The sequence below is a fragment of the Cotesia glomerata genome, linkage group LG3 (genome assembly GCF_020080835.1).
Source record: "Cotesia glomerata isolate CgM1 linkage group LG3, MPM_Cglom_v2.3, whole genome shotgun sequence".
Taxonomy (NCBI): Eukaryota; Metazoa; Arthropoda; class Insecta; order Hymenoptera; family Braconidae; genus Cotesia; species Cotesia glomerata.
In genome coordinates, this window is record NC_058160.1 from 27229996 (window position 1) to 27243895 (window position 13900).

At 27.7% G+C, this 13900-nt stretch overlaps 1 protein-coding gene and 1 long non-coding RNA gene across 8 annotated transcripts in view; one reads left to right on the forward strand and one right to left on the reverse strand.

Annotated features, from left to right (window-relative positions):
- Window positions 1-1835: 1835 nt before the first annotated feature.
- LOC123260722 lies at window positions 1836-5529 on the forward strand. Of its 3 annotated transcripts, none has more exons than XR_006508499.1 (5): window positions 1836-2290; window positions 2792-3026; window positions 3836-4227; window positions 4293-4576; window positions 5391-5529. It is a non-coding gene; the product is annotated as an uncharacterized LOC123260722 (long non-coding RNA). The 3 variants fall into 3 exon arrangements; XR_006508500.1 differs by lacking the exon at window positions 5391-5529 and adding an exon at window positions 2460-2617 and having other exon boundaries at window positions 4293-4682; XR_006508498.1 differs by lacking the exon at window positions 5391-5529 and having other exon boundaries at window positions 4293-4682.
- A 3986-nt stretch (window positions 5530-9515) lies between these two features.
- The window catches only part of LOC123260502, a 37975-nt gene continuing 33590 nt past the window's right edge, over window positions 9516-13900 (reverse strand). For all 5 annotated transcript variants that reach the window (XM_044721628.1, XM_044721629.1, XM_044721625.1 and 2 more), the window contains exons 7-8: window positions 10827-11133; window positions 9516-10741 (exon numbers count right to left, since the gene is read on the reverse strand). In XM_044721628.1, the coding sequence (XP_044577563.1) occupies window positions 10532-10741; window positions 10827-11133 (517 nt within the window). In that variant the 3' untranslated portion in view covers window positions 9516-10531. The remainder of the gene's footprint in view (window positions 10742-10826; window positions 11134-13900) is intronic.

Here is a 13900-nt window from a genome sequence, read left to right on the forward strand (position 1 = left end):
GCAAGTATGACGCTCTTATAATGCTTATTCAATTTGTGATGAATAACTCACGGCAATATACTCTTTTTTATTTCTTCTTTTATTCTCAATATTCTATCCTGAAAAATATAATCTGTAATTATTTGTTATTACTCATTATTTTTTGCGTTTTTTTTTTTTTCCAGACTCGCCACATAACAGAAATCAGTATCGTTTGCGTAAAGTGAGAATGATTGCTGTTACAAATAACAGATACAAATTTAATAAGTATTTCAAATATATACTTCAATTTTAAGTATACATCTGTATTTTCTTTTAAATTAATATTTCAAATTTCTCCTGAGCAAACTTTATTATTAAAAAAAAAATATTTCAAAGAAAAATGATGATCAGAAAGTAATAAATATCCGGAATTATTTATTACATTAAATTCCTGTTAAAGGTCATCATCATCTTCTTAGTTGTCGTCATCACAATCACATCACATGTGTATATTTATGTTTATGTGCATACATTCATTTCTTCAGCGTATTATCTCACGCTTTTGAAGACGGTTTACCTATACTGTATGTTGATGAGAAAAAAAAAAAAAATGAAACTCATGGATATGTTAACTCGTCGGTGTAATTTATAGAACAATCATACAACAGGACTGAATGTATCCACCTCTTCATTCAGTCAGCGTTAAACAATAATAACGACATCAACATCAACAGTAGTACAAGCAGCAGCAAGAATGATGCAATGAAAATTATGCAAGTGCGTGATCCAGCTTTCTCAATCAATAGATTTCCAATACATAACAATTTAATAACCCACTATTTTAAAATAACAATAATAAATTCCCATAATTTTTTTCAGAGTCGAAAATTGAGATTCCACACTGAGAAAAAAAAATTTTTGTCCAGAAAAAATTTCCTTGGCTCAAGAATCGTTTAAAATAAATTTTGGTTTTTTGAAAAAAGAATATCAATATCTATCATGATAATAAAATATTGGCATTAATTTTTTTAATTTTGATAGATTAACAAACGAATAGGTTCACTTGAATTAAACAAAAAATAATTCGATCAATTCTTGAGACAAGAAAATATATTCTTGAAAAATATCAAGAATGTATGGGATATTCCATGCCAAATAAAAATTTTTTTTTATTTTAGAAAATTTGACAATTTTTTTTCAATTAAAAAAAAAAATATAAAAATAATTCGGCCCTTTCCGGGCTGCGCGGTAATAGTTGTCAAATTGATTGAAGTTTTTTTTGAGAAAAAAAAATTTAAAAAAAAGTGACCAACTTTGAAAAAATAACGATTTTAGTTGAAAAACCCGGATATTTTGTCGAATTTATCGTATTTAATTTTTTTTGTATATTTTTTCAAAAAGTACATTAAAAAAAAAAATTTTTTTCAAAAAAAGGTACCCAAAGGTCAATATCAAAAAAAGTTATAGCTATTTGAAAATAAAAAAGCCATTTTTTTGAAAAATTCATAATTTTTTTTTGCACTGATAGAAGGATTTATTTGTACCAAAAAATATTTGTTAATAGTTAACAAATCATTTATTAGAGACGACTTTTTAGTATTAAACAAATATTTCTTAGTATTTAAAATGATTTGTTTGTATTTAATAAATCAGATATTAATAAATCTTTTTAAATACTAAGAAATATTTATTAAGGACTAAAAAGTGGTCTTTAATAAATGATTTGTTAAATATTAACAAATCTTTCTATCAGTGTGGGTTGGACAAAAAAATTTGAAAAAATGTTTTTCAAAGGGTAGAAAAGAATAATAAAGTTTAAACTAAATCTAAAGTGGTCGATTTGGCATGGAATACCCCATATATTCTTGTGACAAGAAAATTTTCTCAAGAGTAGTACTTTTTTTTCTCAGTGCAAAGTAAAATTTTAATTTAGCGGTTCTTTGGAGATTGAAAAGGTTAAATCAGTAGTCGTGGAAACGAAATGGATAAAAGAAATTGGCAAACAAAAATCGTCATCATCGAGGTGGGTCAGTAGGTCGCCGCCATGTTAATTACTTGGAATCCATCAGCTCTCCCACCGTCAGATAAATATATCTATATATATTACTTTATACATATACAGCATATTGCAGTAAAACATTCTCCCTTTCAAACTCGTCTCTTACTCTCTTGCAGCGAACCCAGATCTTTCTTCTCATAATGATAATCCTCATCTTGTGAACGATGAGCGACGACGAGTTTGGAGTTTGGTGAGATCCGGACTCTCTTTTCTTCGAGCTCCGAGATGTCTCTTGGCTACTATTGCCTCTTTTTAATCAACCTCTTCACTGTAAGTTATATTATACTGGTGAAGTATAGATATATAACAATTTGAGTTGTGGTAGTATTCTGTAATCGGTAAATAGAATCGTGTGCCTCTCGGCGTCCGAGCGTGACAACTATTTTTAAAATGTTTATGTACCTAAGCGTTCAATCTTCTCTTTTCTTCACTTATCCAGCTAACCAGTCCAAGACTGTTGCTGGTTGCTGTTACTATGATATGCCGGGAGATTTACAATACCGCAGGAATTAATTTTGCTCGGATTTCCCACCTGAGGCAACGGTGTCTCGCGTACGTGCTACGATTGTCCAGAGAAATTCCTCGCCTTTAACGGTGGTATTGCATTTCAAATTATTTAAATAACCTAAGCTAATAGTTTCGCTTCGTAGATAATTATTTTGACATTTATATATTTCCTCAGTTTTTTTTTTTTTTTTTTTTTTTTTTACAATAATTGTTATTATAAATTAAGATTAATTGACTTTTTTTTAATTAAATATTACGCAATAGGAAAAGCATCGGCTATCTTAGCCCCAAAGAGATTAATGACGAGCCTATCCATGCGACGATGCACCAAGAGTTTCTATTTCTCGGAAGCGGATTTCCGCATGCAGCCTGCCAATTCAATGAGAAACTTTTGATATAATAAAAAAAGAAAAAAAAACCAGTAATGCTACTTTTTATTAGTAACTTTTGCCAATACTTAAAGGCTTCTGTCAAGTAAATAAACAACAGTAAAGCGCAGGTAATGTTGAAAAAAATTTCTGACAAATTAAAGTTTTCATAATTTTTAAAAAATTTTTTTTAATTATTTACAAGTGAGGTCTACCCTATTTTTGGCCATATCTACGCTGATAAAAAAATTAACTCGACTCAAGAGCCAAAATCTTGAAACAAGAATACTACTTTGAAGAAAATGATTTTTTTTAGTCAAGAGAATAAATTTTTGAAACAAGAAAATTTTCTTAGACCAAGAATAATTTCTCAGCTTAAGAATTTATTATCTGACTTATGAAAATCATTTTCTTCAAAATGGTATTGTTGGTTCAAGATTTTGGCTCTTGAGTCAAATTTTTTTTATCAGTATAGGTGAAAAAGTAACGTTTTGTAATTTTTTTTTATTCTGCTTGTTTTACGATGCATTTATGATAAAAAAATGTTGTGAAAGAAAAAAATAAAGATTTTGGTATCTTTTTTGCTTTCAAAAGTTGGAAAAAATTTTGGCTCTCATAATTTTGAATAAAATTTCTATTTTATCTTTTTTTCATATATATTTTTTGAAAAGTACATAAAAATATGAACAATTTGAGAAAAAAAGTTGAATATTACAATTTTTAAAAAATTTATAAATTTTCTTTTTAAATTTGTAAAATTTTGATCAACTTTTTTTTTTAATTTAATTCTTCATTTTTTTATATATTTTTCGTAAAAAAAAAAATTAAAATTAAAATGGTGGACCCTACTTGTAAATAATGACCAAATTTTTCAACACTTCAAGTTAGACATAAATAAATCAAAGTTTCACAAAAAGTTAAATTTTTACGAAATTTACAGATACTTTCTTCACTTCTTACATAAAATTTCTTCTCGGCACATGTATTTATTGCGTAATAAGAAAAGAACGTTACATAACTTTCGAGATTTTTAAATCAGCGAAGAATCTTCTTATAATCTCTTCTTAAACTCAGTCACCAGATGATTCCATTGAAATTTAAACGCAAGGTCTAATGACTTAAGCAATGCTTGGGTACAAAACCACAGGCCGACTTTATAAACGCATATTTAGCATTCCTATCTCTCGTATTTACTCCTAAGACACGCCTCTCTATCCTTCCTTATGCTTTAGACGGTGAACAGCATACCCATATAATGCCCTACGCACAACACTACAACAGCCTTTTTTTCTACGCTCATATTCTTACCAAGGGTTATAATCGCTGCAACAGGTACAGATGCTGATTATAATCTGTTTGCTAAATATTTTCCGCAATAACAAATTTTTTTTTTTCAGATACCTACATCGTGCGATGTAAACAACTTAATAACACGATGAAAAAATTTATCGCTGAATTCTTGTCTATCCGATGTGCTGATGAAGCGGATCCTTGTGAAGATATGAAAGAATTTTTATAATTAATAAAATGCTAATATTTATTATTCAAACAAGAAGATCCAGCATGTAAAAGTAATTATTAGTTAAATAGAAAAATATAAAATAAAAGTGACGTTAATGCGTGACTGCATTTTATTCGCCTAGGAGTCTTCGATTAGAATAACGGGAGACACGAATGCTTGGTAAGTAGTGTGATTCCCCACGGATGATTTGCCTCAAGCTTTTAATGCCGAAAGATCCTTTACTCGCTTATTATTACAGCTTCTTATTATTATTATTATTATTATTATTATTATTATTATTATTATTATTATTATTATTATTATTATTATTATTATTATTATTATTATTATTATTATTGCTATTATGATAGTTGGTATATTAACTCGGAGCAATTTATTTTTTTTATTACGTATTAATTTAATTTATCAAGCGTAATACTTTTCTCAAGTACCGGCATTAAATATGAGACAATTATTTAAAGATAATACACACGTGAAATTGGCAATCGCGTATTTAGCATTAAATTAGCGGGTATAAGGTCCGATTACGAGTTAAGTGTTATAGCGTAATTTAACACCGTAAGTTGCCAACAAAATTTGCGAGATTGCTTACTATTATACAGATTAAAATAGCCATTTGCAATAAAATTATGCCTTGTAAGAGCAATCGGGGCAACGGAACTTCCGACAAGAGTTATCCGTTTTTTATATTTTTTATCACGTACCGTTGACGCTATAGATAGACACGGGGTCATGGCATTGCTGGCGATGTTGCCTATTGAAGAAGGTAGAAAACGCACAACCTCATACTAAAATACTCAGGGCCGTATGGAATCTATGTATTCCTCTCTCTTTCCGGGGACCATTAATTATTTATTTCGAACACGTGATATCTTCTATCGTCTTCTTTATTAACCGTACAAATAAATTGCTCATTTTATTTTATTTATTTATTTACTTGCATAGTTATCTTAATCACTCTATAATGTTCCAGAATACTCAAAGAAGAAATACAGCGAATTCTTGATCAGAAGAAAGGGGTGACTTTCAAAATTCTAGGATTTATTGATTGCTTATTTTAAAAAATTTTTTCAAGCTTTCACCATTCGATTTATCATTTAATTATGTAAAATTGAATTATTTATTTTTTATTATAGATTTCTTCATTTTTAAATTCCTGAAATATTTAATCGATTCATGAAAATTTAACTAACCGACATGTAAAAATTTTTATAATTTATTTTGTTGAAAAATAATTTTTTTAAAATTATACGTGGAATTTTTTAAAAATATTTTCTTAGTTATAATTTTTAATTAATAATAAAAATCAAAAATTGTTGAGTGTCGGCTAACTTAATTTTCATAATCGATTCAAAGTATTTTTATGGTAAAAAAAAAATATTATAATAGGTAATGCATATTAAAATGTTTCATTGAAAAAACAACTTTTGGATGATAGGTACAATGCATTTAACAGTGCATGAAATAATAACGTTTCGCTCGGTTGATATTATGTTCATCAGCGAATAAAAATGGCGACAACGTTCTGGAGAACTAGTTAAATTAAATCAAGTAAAAAATTGAAGAAAAAAATATTTTAATATTTTAAAAAAGGCAATTCCAAAATCATAGTTCTAATAAATGAAAATAAAAATATTAATTTTTTTTTTTTTAATTAATTAATTATTATTTAGAGCCGGTTTTAACTGCTATTTAAATTTATATTTATAGATAGATAGATAATCAGGTTTTATTCGATCCTGGAGCCTTGGCTCCTTCAGGACCATCAAAATACATTTTTTACAGTGATTGGGACGTATATATAATTTTAAAGGACACAACTAGTGTGACAGCCTAAAAAAAGGCGATTTTTGGGAATTAAAATAAAAAAAACTCCTGTATGAATTATTTAAAAATTTTAAGGGTATATTAATGAATATTTTAAGAATATACAGTAAAATTTTTGAAGAAAAAAATTAAATATTTTCCGAGTTACACGCGATTTCCGACGGCGCTAAAAAAAAGGTCCTCCACTGCTGCAGTGATTCCGGCCTTCTCCATGAATGAAACATAAAAAAAAAATTCTTGTTCAACTAGAAGATATTGTTCGGACAATGACCCTCGGTCGAAAAAAAATATAAAAAATTGACAAAATAGCGGCGTTTTTAAAAAAAAAGTTGAATTTTACCCAAAATTTTGGTCGTTTTTGTTTTTGGCTTGCCAAAATTCGATTTTTGATCAGATCAAAAAACTGGAGGGTCATTGTATGGAGGACTATATACAGAACGTGCAGAAAAAAATTTAATAGTGATTGGATCATTTGTCTTTGAGTAATCAAAGCAAATTCGAAAAATGCTGTTTCGAGAAAAACGCGTTTAAAGATAAAATAATCCTATTCTTATTGCCGAGCGGCAATAAAATCGATTTTTTGAAAATTTCACACTAGTTCTACCTCTTAAATATTTAGAATAATTTTGACTATTGATATTAATATTAATATTAACAGCGATAATACATATCAAGTAAGTAGCAATAGCGTATCAAAGTTTTATAATTCATTATTGTTCATTTTCTACCAAGAAGTGTCTCTTAAATATAAAAAAAAATCTGTAAACTATGACATTTATATTATATTAAATGTCTGAATGTCGGGTTGAATAACCATCGCTTAGAGAAGATATTGCACCCAGAATTATGGTGGAAAAATAAGCAATTTAACGAGTTGAGAGGTATATATATATATATAAGAAAGAGAGAGAGGATTTTATAACGATGTGTATTAAAATAATCAATATCGAAGAAGCGCAAGAGAAAGGGAGTGGAAAAAAAATTTTTAGTGACAAGCTATGGACTTTCTACTCATTCCTTTTATATATATATATATATATATATATATATATAGCATATATATATATATATATATATATATATATATTACTATATATTATACCATAGATTAGTTACGGATCAACGGGAAGTCATTAGTCGTCTACTTGAACCAGGAATTAATCCACACATGTGTAGATAAATTGGATAAGTAACTAATGTATTATTGTCCTAGCTGATTAATTAATTAAATTTTAATTCCAGGTTATTCTTACTTTGTTAATTTATATCTGACAAATTAAATAGTCAATTAACGAAGTATTTGACTTATTAATTAAGGTAATTGAAGAAATTAATTATTGTAAACAGTTAATAGATGATGAAGTAACTTGGAGTAATTACAATCGCATATACAAGCATTAAAAGTATTTTTTAATGTTAAGTGACTTCATCATTTTGCCGATTGCTCAATTATTTTATATTTATAAATTCCGTCATGAAATGAAGAAATTTTTATTTTAAATAATTATAGGATTTATGCAATTTATATTTCATTTATTGACATATTAATTATGAAATTACAAATATTTTATGTTCGTTTGTTTGGATGTTGAAATATTATTTTTTAAATTGAAGGCTTAGGTTTGGATAAAAGTACGCTATTAAACGGAAAATGTAATTAAAATTCAAAATAATGCCTTTGGGTATTATTATGTCGGTATACTAATTTAAATTAGAAACTTTTGAGGATTATTTAAATGAGGATAAAATTGAAAGTCATTTCAATAGAATAATTTATGGTGACAAAATTGAAAGTATTATTTTAATTACATAGTTGTAAGTTCATGATATAAGTAAAAATGCGGTAGACATTAAAAGTTATTTTTAAAACAAAAAAAATTCAATTATAGGAAAGAGATTGTGCTGATGATTTATTGCCGAAGAAATTTATAGGAAATGAACGTCAAAATTAATGCGGAAGAGCTTTGACTTTTTTTTTTAATTATTTAAATGATTAATATATTGATACTGTATATTAAGGTATATAATAGAATAATTTTGATAAGCGATAAACTTTCAAGCATGACTAGTCTGCAATCGGTTAGTCGTTAGAAAGGTATTACTTTCATTTATTAAATCCGCATGTATTATTATTAGTTATAAACAACAACTTAGCATAAAAATGTGACCGTGAAGTACAAAAAAATAAATCCATAAGAAAGTTATGCACAAGAAATCGATGTTATGCATCTGCGATACGCGACACTCGATGAAAAATTTATACATTTCGCACCATTACATTATTTGCATAACAACTACAGTTATATATAAATATATTTTGAAATACTTGGATTTCACTAAAATCGTGACTTGAAAATTTTAAATTTATATTTTTACATTTTAAAAAATTTATTTTATGTAACAATTTTTCGACGTTCTACACGGAAAAAAACAAGATGACACTGGATATAATCCAAGATTATACTCAGTGATATCTTTGGTGAAAAAAAATTTCAGATAGTAGTTAAAAAAATCTAGATTATACTCAGTGATATCTGGATTATACTCATTATAATCTAGATTATACTAGCTACTATCTGAAATTTTTTTTCACTGAGTATAATTTGGGATTATATTCAGTGTCATCTTGTAATTTCCGTGTAATTAGCAAATTGTCTAACTCCATTTTAGAGAATCTTCCATTCGTACGAAAAAACATTTAGTTCAAAATTTATTATTACTTAAAAAAAATAATTTAATATTTTGGTTTGGATCATTCAAATAATTTATAATTAATTGCTACATCAAAATGTTAAAAAATCACTCTCTAAAAATAAGGAGTTAAATTACTAATTAGAACGTCGTCTTATTTAATTTAGCATACAATTAAAAAAAAAAAAAAAAAAAAAAAAAAAAAATTGTCCTATAAAAAATTCTACAAATGAGCTCTATAAATTTATATTATAATAGTAATTTATTTATAAATAAGATTATACAAAAATCCGTCGGAATTATCTAGATTAATTAGACAAATTTTTGAAACATAAAAATATCTGTAATATTATTTAAAAAACAATTTATTCAACAACTGAATTATTAAGTACAATCTTGATTGTAATAATTATAAAAATTGAATTTCTCAAAAAATATTATGAAATATTATTTTAGTTTGAGCACATTAAACTCATTAAAATTAAAAGTAAAATTGAGCGTACATAAATTTTTTTAAAGCGATCTAACTTTCACGTCGACATAATAATTTGATCAAACGAGGTCGTGTTGTGGTTTTTTAAAGATAACAGCCAATAAACTGTACAGAAATAATACTCAGTACAGAGAATGGACCGGTTCCATAATACAACCGGCAGTCAGAGGTCTCTCGAGGCTCCGATCATCATTACTGAGGTCAATTCAAATAATTATTAATTAAAACAACTTAATAATAATTTTAGTACTGAGTTCGCTCATTATTTATTACAATAAAAATTATTATTGTTATCGTATAATTATTATTATTTATTACTTATAACTTACGACTAAATTATTATGATTATTGTCATTAGTGAGATTTCTCTCAGTACAGTACAACAATTAAAAAATATAACATTACGTACAGAGATTAAGTATCATAATAATAATAATAATAATAATAATAATAATACCAACCATAATAATTATTATTATTATTATTAATAAAAGTACAACACAACATATAAATCCAAGATGCCGGTTTTAAATGATACGAAACACTTTTGTTGAAAAAAAAGTGCGGCTGTCCAGCGAGGCTGGATATAGATCTCTCTCATTATCTTTCCTCTCCGCAATGCCAAGTACAAATTAAATATAAATTATTTATAAAAGTTTATACTATAACTTTATTTACTTAATTATATTTTAACTTGATCTAATATAGAGCCGAGGTTAATCGAGCGGCCTATGTAAAAAAACAACAACAAAATACAGAGTAAAATAATTAATAACACGATTTAACAACGTCTTGGTTGGCGACAGGTCATTTAAACGCCCGCATGCCTCGCAAGTTTTTAATAATAAAAATATTAACTCGTTGGCGAAGAGGAAAGAGAAAAAAGATCACTGATGGAAGCGTACACCGTACAGCCAATATCATTAATGTATGTATATGACAGGCACTGGAATAAGATAATGATAACGATGCATCAACGGTCAACGATATACCAGTTAATTAAATATTTCATTAATCTATTAATCAACAAGGTATATATAAATATAAATACATCTATATCTATATATAAAGTGTTGTATTAATTATTATTTTATTTTTTCTAGTTAATAAGGATCAAGTGCTGCAAGGCCAAGTCTAGGTGGCTCGGCGTAACTGTGACGGTATCTGCCAGGCGTCGGTAAAATTTCAAAACTCTGTCTCGAGTTTTCTCTATCTAGATATCTGTCATGTTTTGGAATGTCCTGATAAGCCATCGGTCTTATTCTTGCCTTTTCACGCATCAAATCACGTGAGTGTCGCTCTCGAGATTCTCTCTATAAATAAAAAATAGAATTATTTTATTAGTCACTTTTATATTTTTAGAAGGAAGAAATAATTTTTATGGATTGTAAATTTTACCTCTCGATCGATGACATGTCGAATGTCTTTCTGGTCGACTCTACCGCTGGAGGAGTTGTCGTAAAAACTTCTGGGTCTTGGTCGAGACGAAGACAGCTCTATTTCCGCTAGATGGTCGACAGATGAATAGTTTTGTACTCTTGTTCGTGGCTTGTTCCTGTAGTCGTTGCGGTCGCGGTCCTTTTCGCGGTCCAAGTTCGGATGACTGCGCCTTACTAAGTGGTCATGATGAACAGGGGCTGATTGAGATGGGCTTGACATTACATGTCGGGTTCGCTCTTCGTGGAGTTGACGCGATTGCTCCAATCTGGTTAGCAAAAATAAATTTTATTAGTTAATGTTGTTATTTCAATAATAATGAAATTAAAAATTTTTATGATTAAAAAAAAATAGCAGCCTTGCAGTCACTATGTGACTACCGTGACTATTGAACTATAAATAAATAAAATTATGCTTTATTAAATTAAAGACTTTTGTTAAATTGCACTTTACTTCTTTAACTATTGACATTTTTAAAGATATAAGATCATCCCGATGTTACACTCATCAAGAGCTTTTATTTGAGTACCCACATGCATTTTTGATATATTTTTCATATATACATATATCTAATATATATAAATATATAAAATATATGAAAAATTGAAGTAGGTACTTAAATGAAAGGTATTAATGAGTGTAATGTGAGAGTGAGCTTATATCTTTAAAAATATAATCAGATGACAAGATTCAATGTCATTTCTTAACTATTGACGTTTTCAAAGATATAAGCTCATCCTGATGTTACACTCATCAAGAGCTTTCATTTGAGTACCCACATGCATTTTTGATATATTTTTCATATATACATATATGTAATATATATAAATATATAAAATATATGAAAAATTGATGTGGGTACTTCAATGAAAGGTCTCAATGAGTGTAATGTGAGAGTGAGCTTATATCTTTAAAAATATAATTAGATGACAAGATTTAATGTCATTTCTTAACTATTGATGTTTTTAAAGATATAAGCTCATTGTGATGTTACACTCATCAAGACCTTCCATTTGAGTATCCACATGCATTTTTGATATATTTTTCAGATATACATATATATATAATATGAAAAATTGATGTGGGTACTCAAATGAAAGGTCTTGATAAGTGTAACACCGATGATCTTATATCGTTAAAATGTCAATATTTCACAAGATAAAAGGTCATTTTTAATAATTATGTATCTAGAAATAAAAATTGTCGAATGCAGTTTTTACTAAAAAAACCGATTTTATCATATGACTATCCGGGAAACAAACTTTTTCTTATTCTCTTAATAACATAGATCAAATATTTTTTTTAATAATTTTTTTTTTCATTAAAAAAAAAAATTTATTTAATTTTTTTTATTAAAAAATTAATTATAAAAATTTTATATAATTTTATTACAGTGAAAGTAGAGAATTTTTTTTTAATTCAATAATGATTAAAAAAAATATATATACAAAATTTCTTTGTGTTTTATTGTATAAATTTTTTTCTTATCATAATTACGATTTATTAAAAACCGCGAGAATCAACAGGTGATTGAACGCGCAACAGGTATTAATAATTGAATGAATATAATTTATTTAAAAACTAAAACCAGTCTCCCTTTCTAGGCATAAACTTTCAAGACTTTACGTGGAGCGCAAAAAGCGAGTAAAGATTTACATCAAAATACTAGAGTCAAGGTAATAGAGGCTTTGAGATCCAGTCCAGTGAAACTGTTTAAGTTAATCCAGTTGGTAAAGATAAATGCGGTATTTTAAGTTAAAATCAAGACAATTCCTCCGGAGCTGAGCTTAGAAAGTGCTAGCGGAGATTGTAAAACTAAATAAATGAAAACAGTTAGTCGATGTTGATCTATTAAAAAAAAATATCTGTATATAAAGCAAACTATCTTTCTATTTAATGAAATAACAGAGTACGAGGTATGTACAGTAGCAAGGCAACTTTAATCTATCGCTTATATATATTACCCGAATGATTAACCACACTCACGATTAGATTGTGTAGCAAGAAATTAGCATTTAAATCAAGATATACAGGAAGACCATATAATAAGGAACTGGACTAGACTGCATATCAAACTTAAAAGACATTAAGAGCTCCAGAGCAGCATGCTCGTAATGGCAACCTTGGGCTGCCATTTACTAGATTAATGTCGCCTTATTAAGTATCGTGGCGAGCAGCTATTGTGTCGGTTGTCGTATTTATATCACATGCTACTTAAAAACAAAAAATACTACTAATATTTTTATCGTACCAGGACGTTATTTGAACACGCGACTGGGTAGCATGCACACACACCAGCAATCATTTTCGCTGTGCAACGGGTTCAAAAAGTACAAGTTCCTTACCCTCGCTGCTATTCGTCAGATCGTTAAAATTAACTCCGTTTTTTAACCGTTGGATCCGAATTTTATTATAGTAATCAAAATCACATAAGCCAAATTACTGGTGTGGGATTTAAATACCGTCTCTAATGATTAGATTACACACCAGTGAGATTAAATAATAACACTCATCTAACAACTAATTAGCAACACAGATTCTTTGATATTTATTTGTTCTGCATATATTAACTGCGATTTTTATCTTGGACATTCAGGGCACGTCAATGCCTTTTATTATCATTGTTAAATTTATTATTATTATTATTATTATTATTATTATTATTATTATTATTATTATTATTTCTGTTTATATAACTTTATTTGTTTTCTTCTTTTAATTCTTGAGTTTTATTTTGTCATATTGAAGTTAGCTAGCTTTTAAACTTCTGTCTTGTCCGTGATAAGTAACTGTAGTGCGTGAAATGAATCACAAATGCACATTATAATTATTTTTTATAATACTCGTTTTTGATTTTTCTTCATTTATTAAATTATAACTAAAATAGTATATTACACATCTAGGGCAGTAAAATAAGAAATGTCTCAGATCACATGTAATTGTTGTCCGAGGCGAAGCCGAGGTCAATAAACATGTGATCTGAGGCTTTCTTATTTACTGCCCGTAGTGTATACTATTTTTCTCCTCAACGGAGG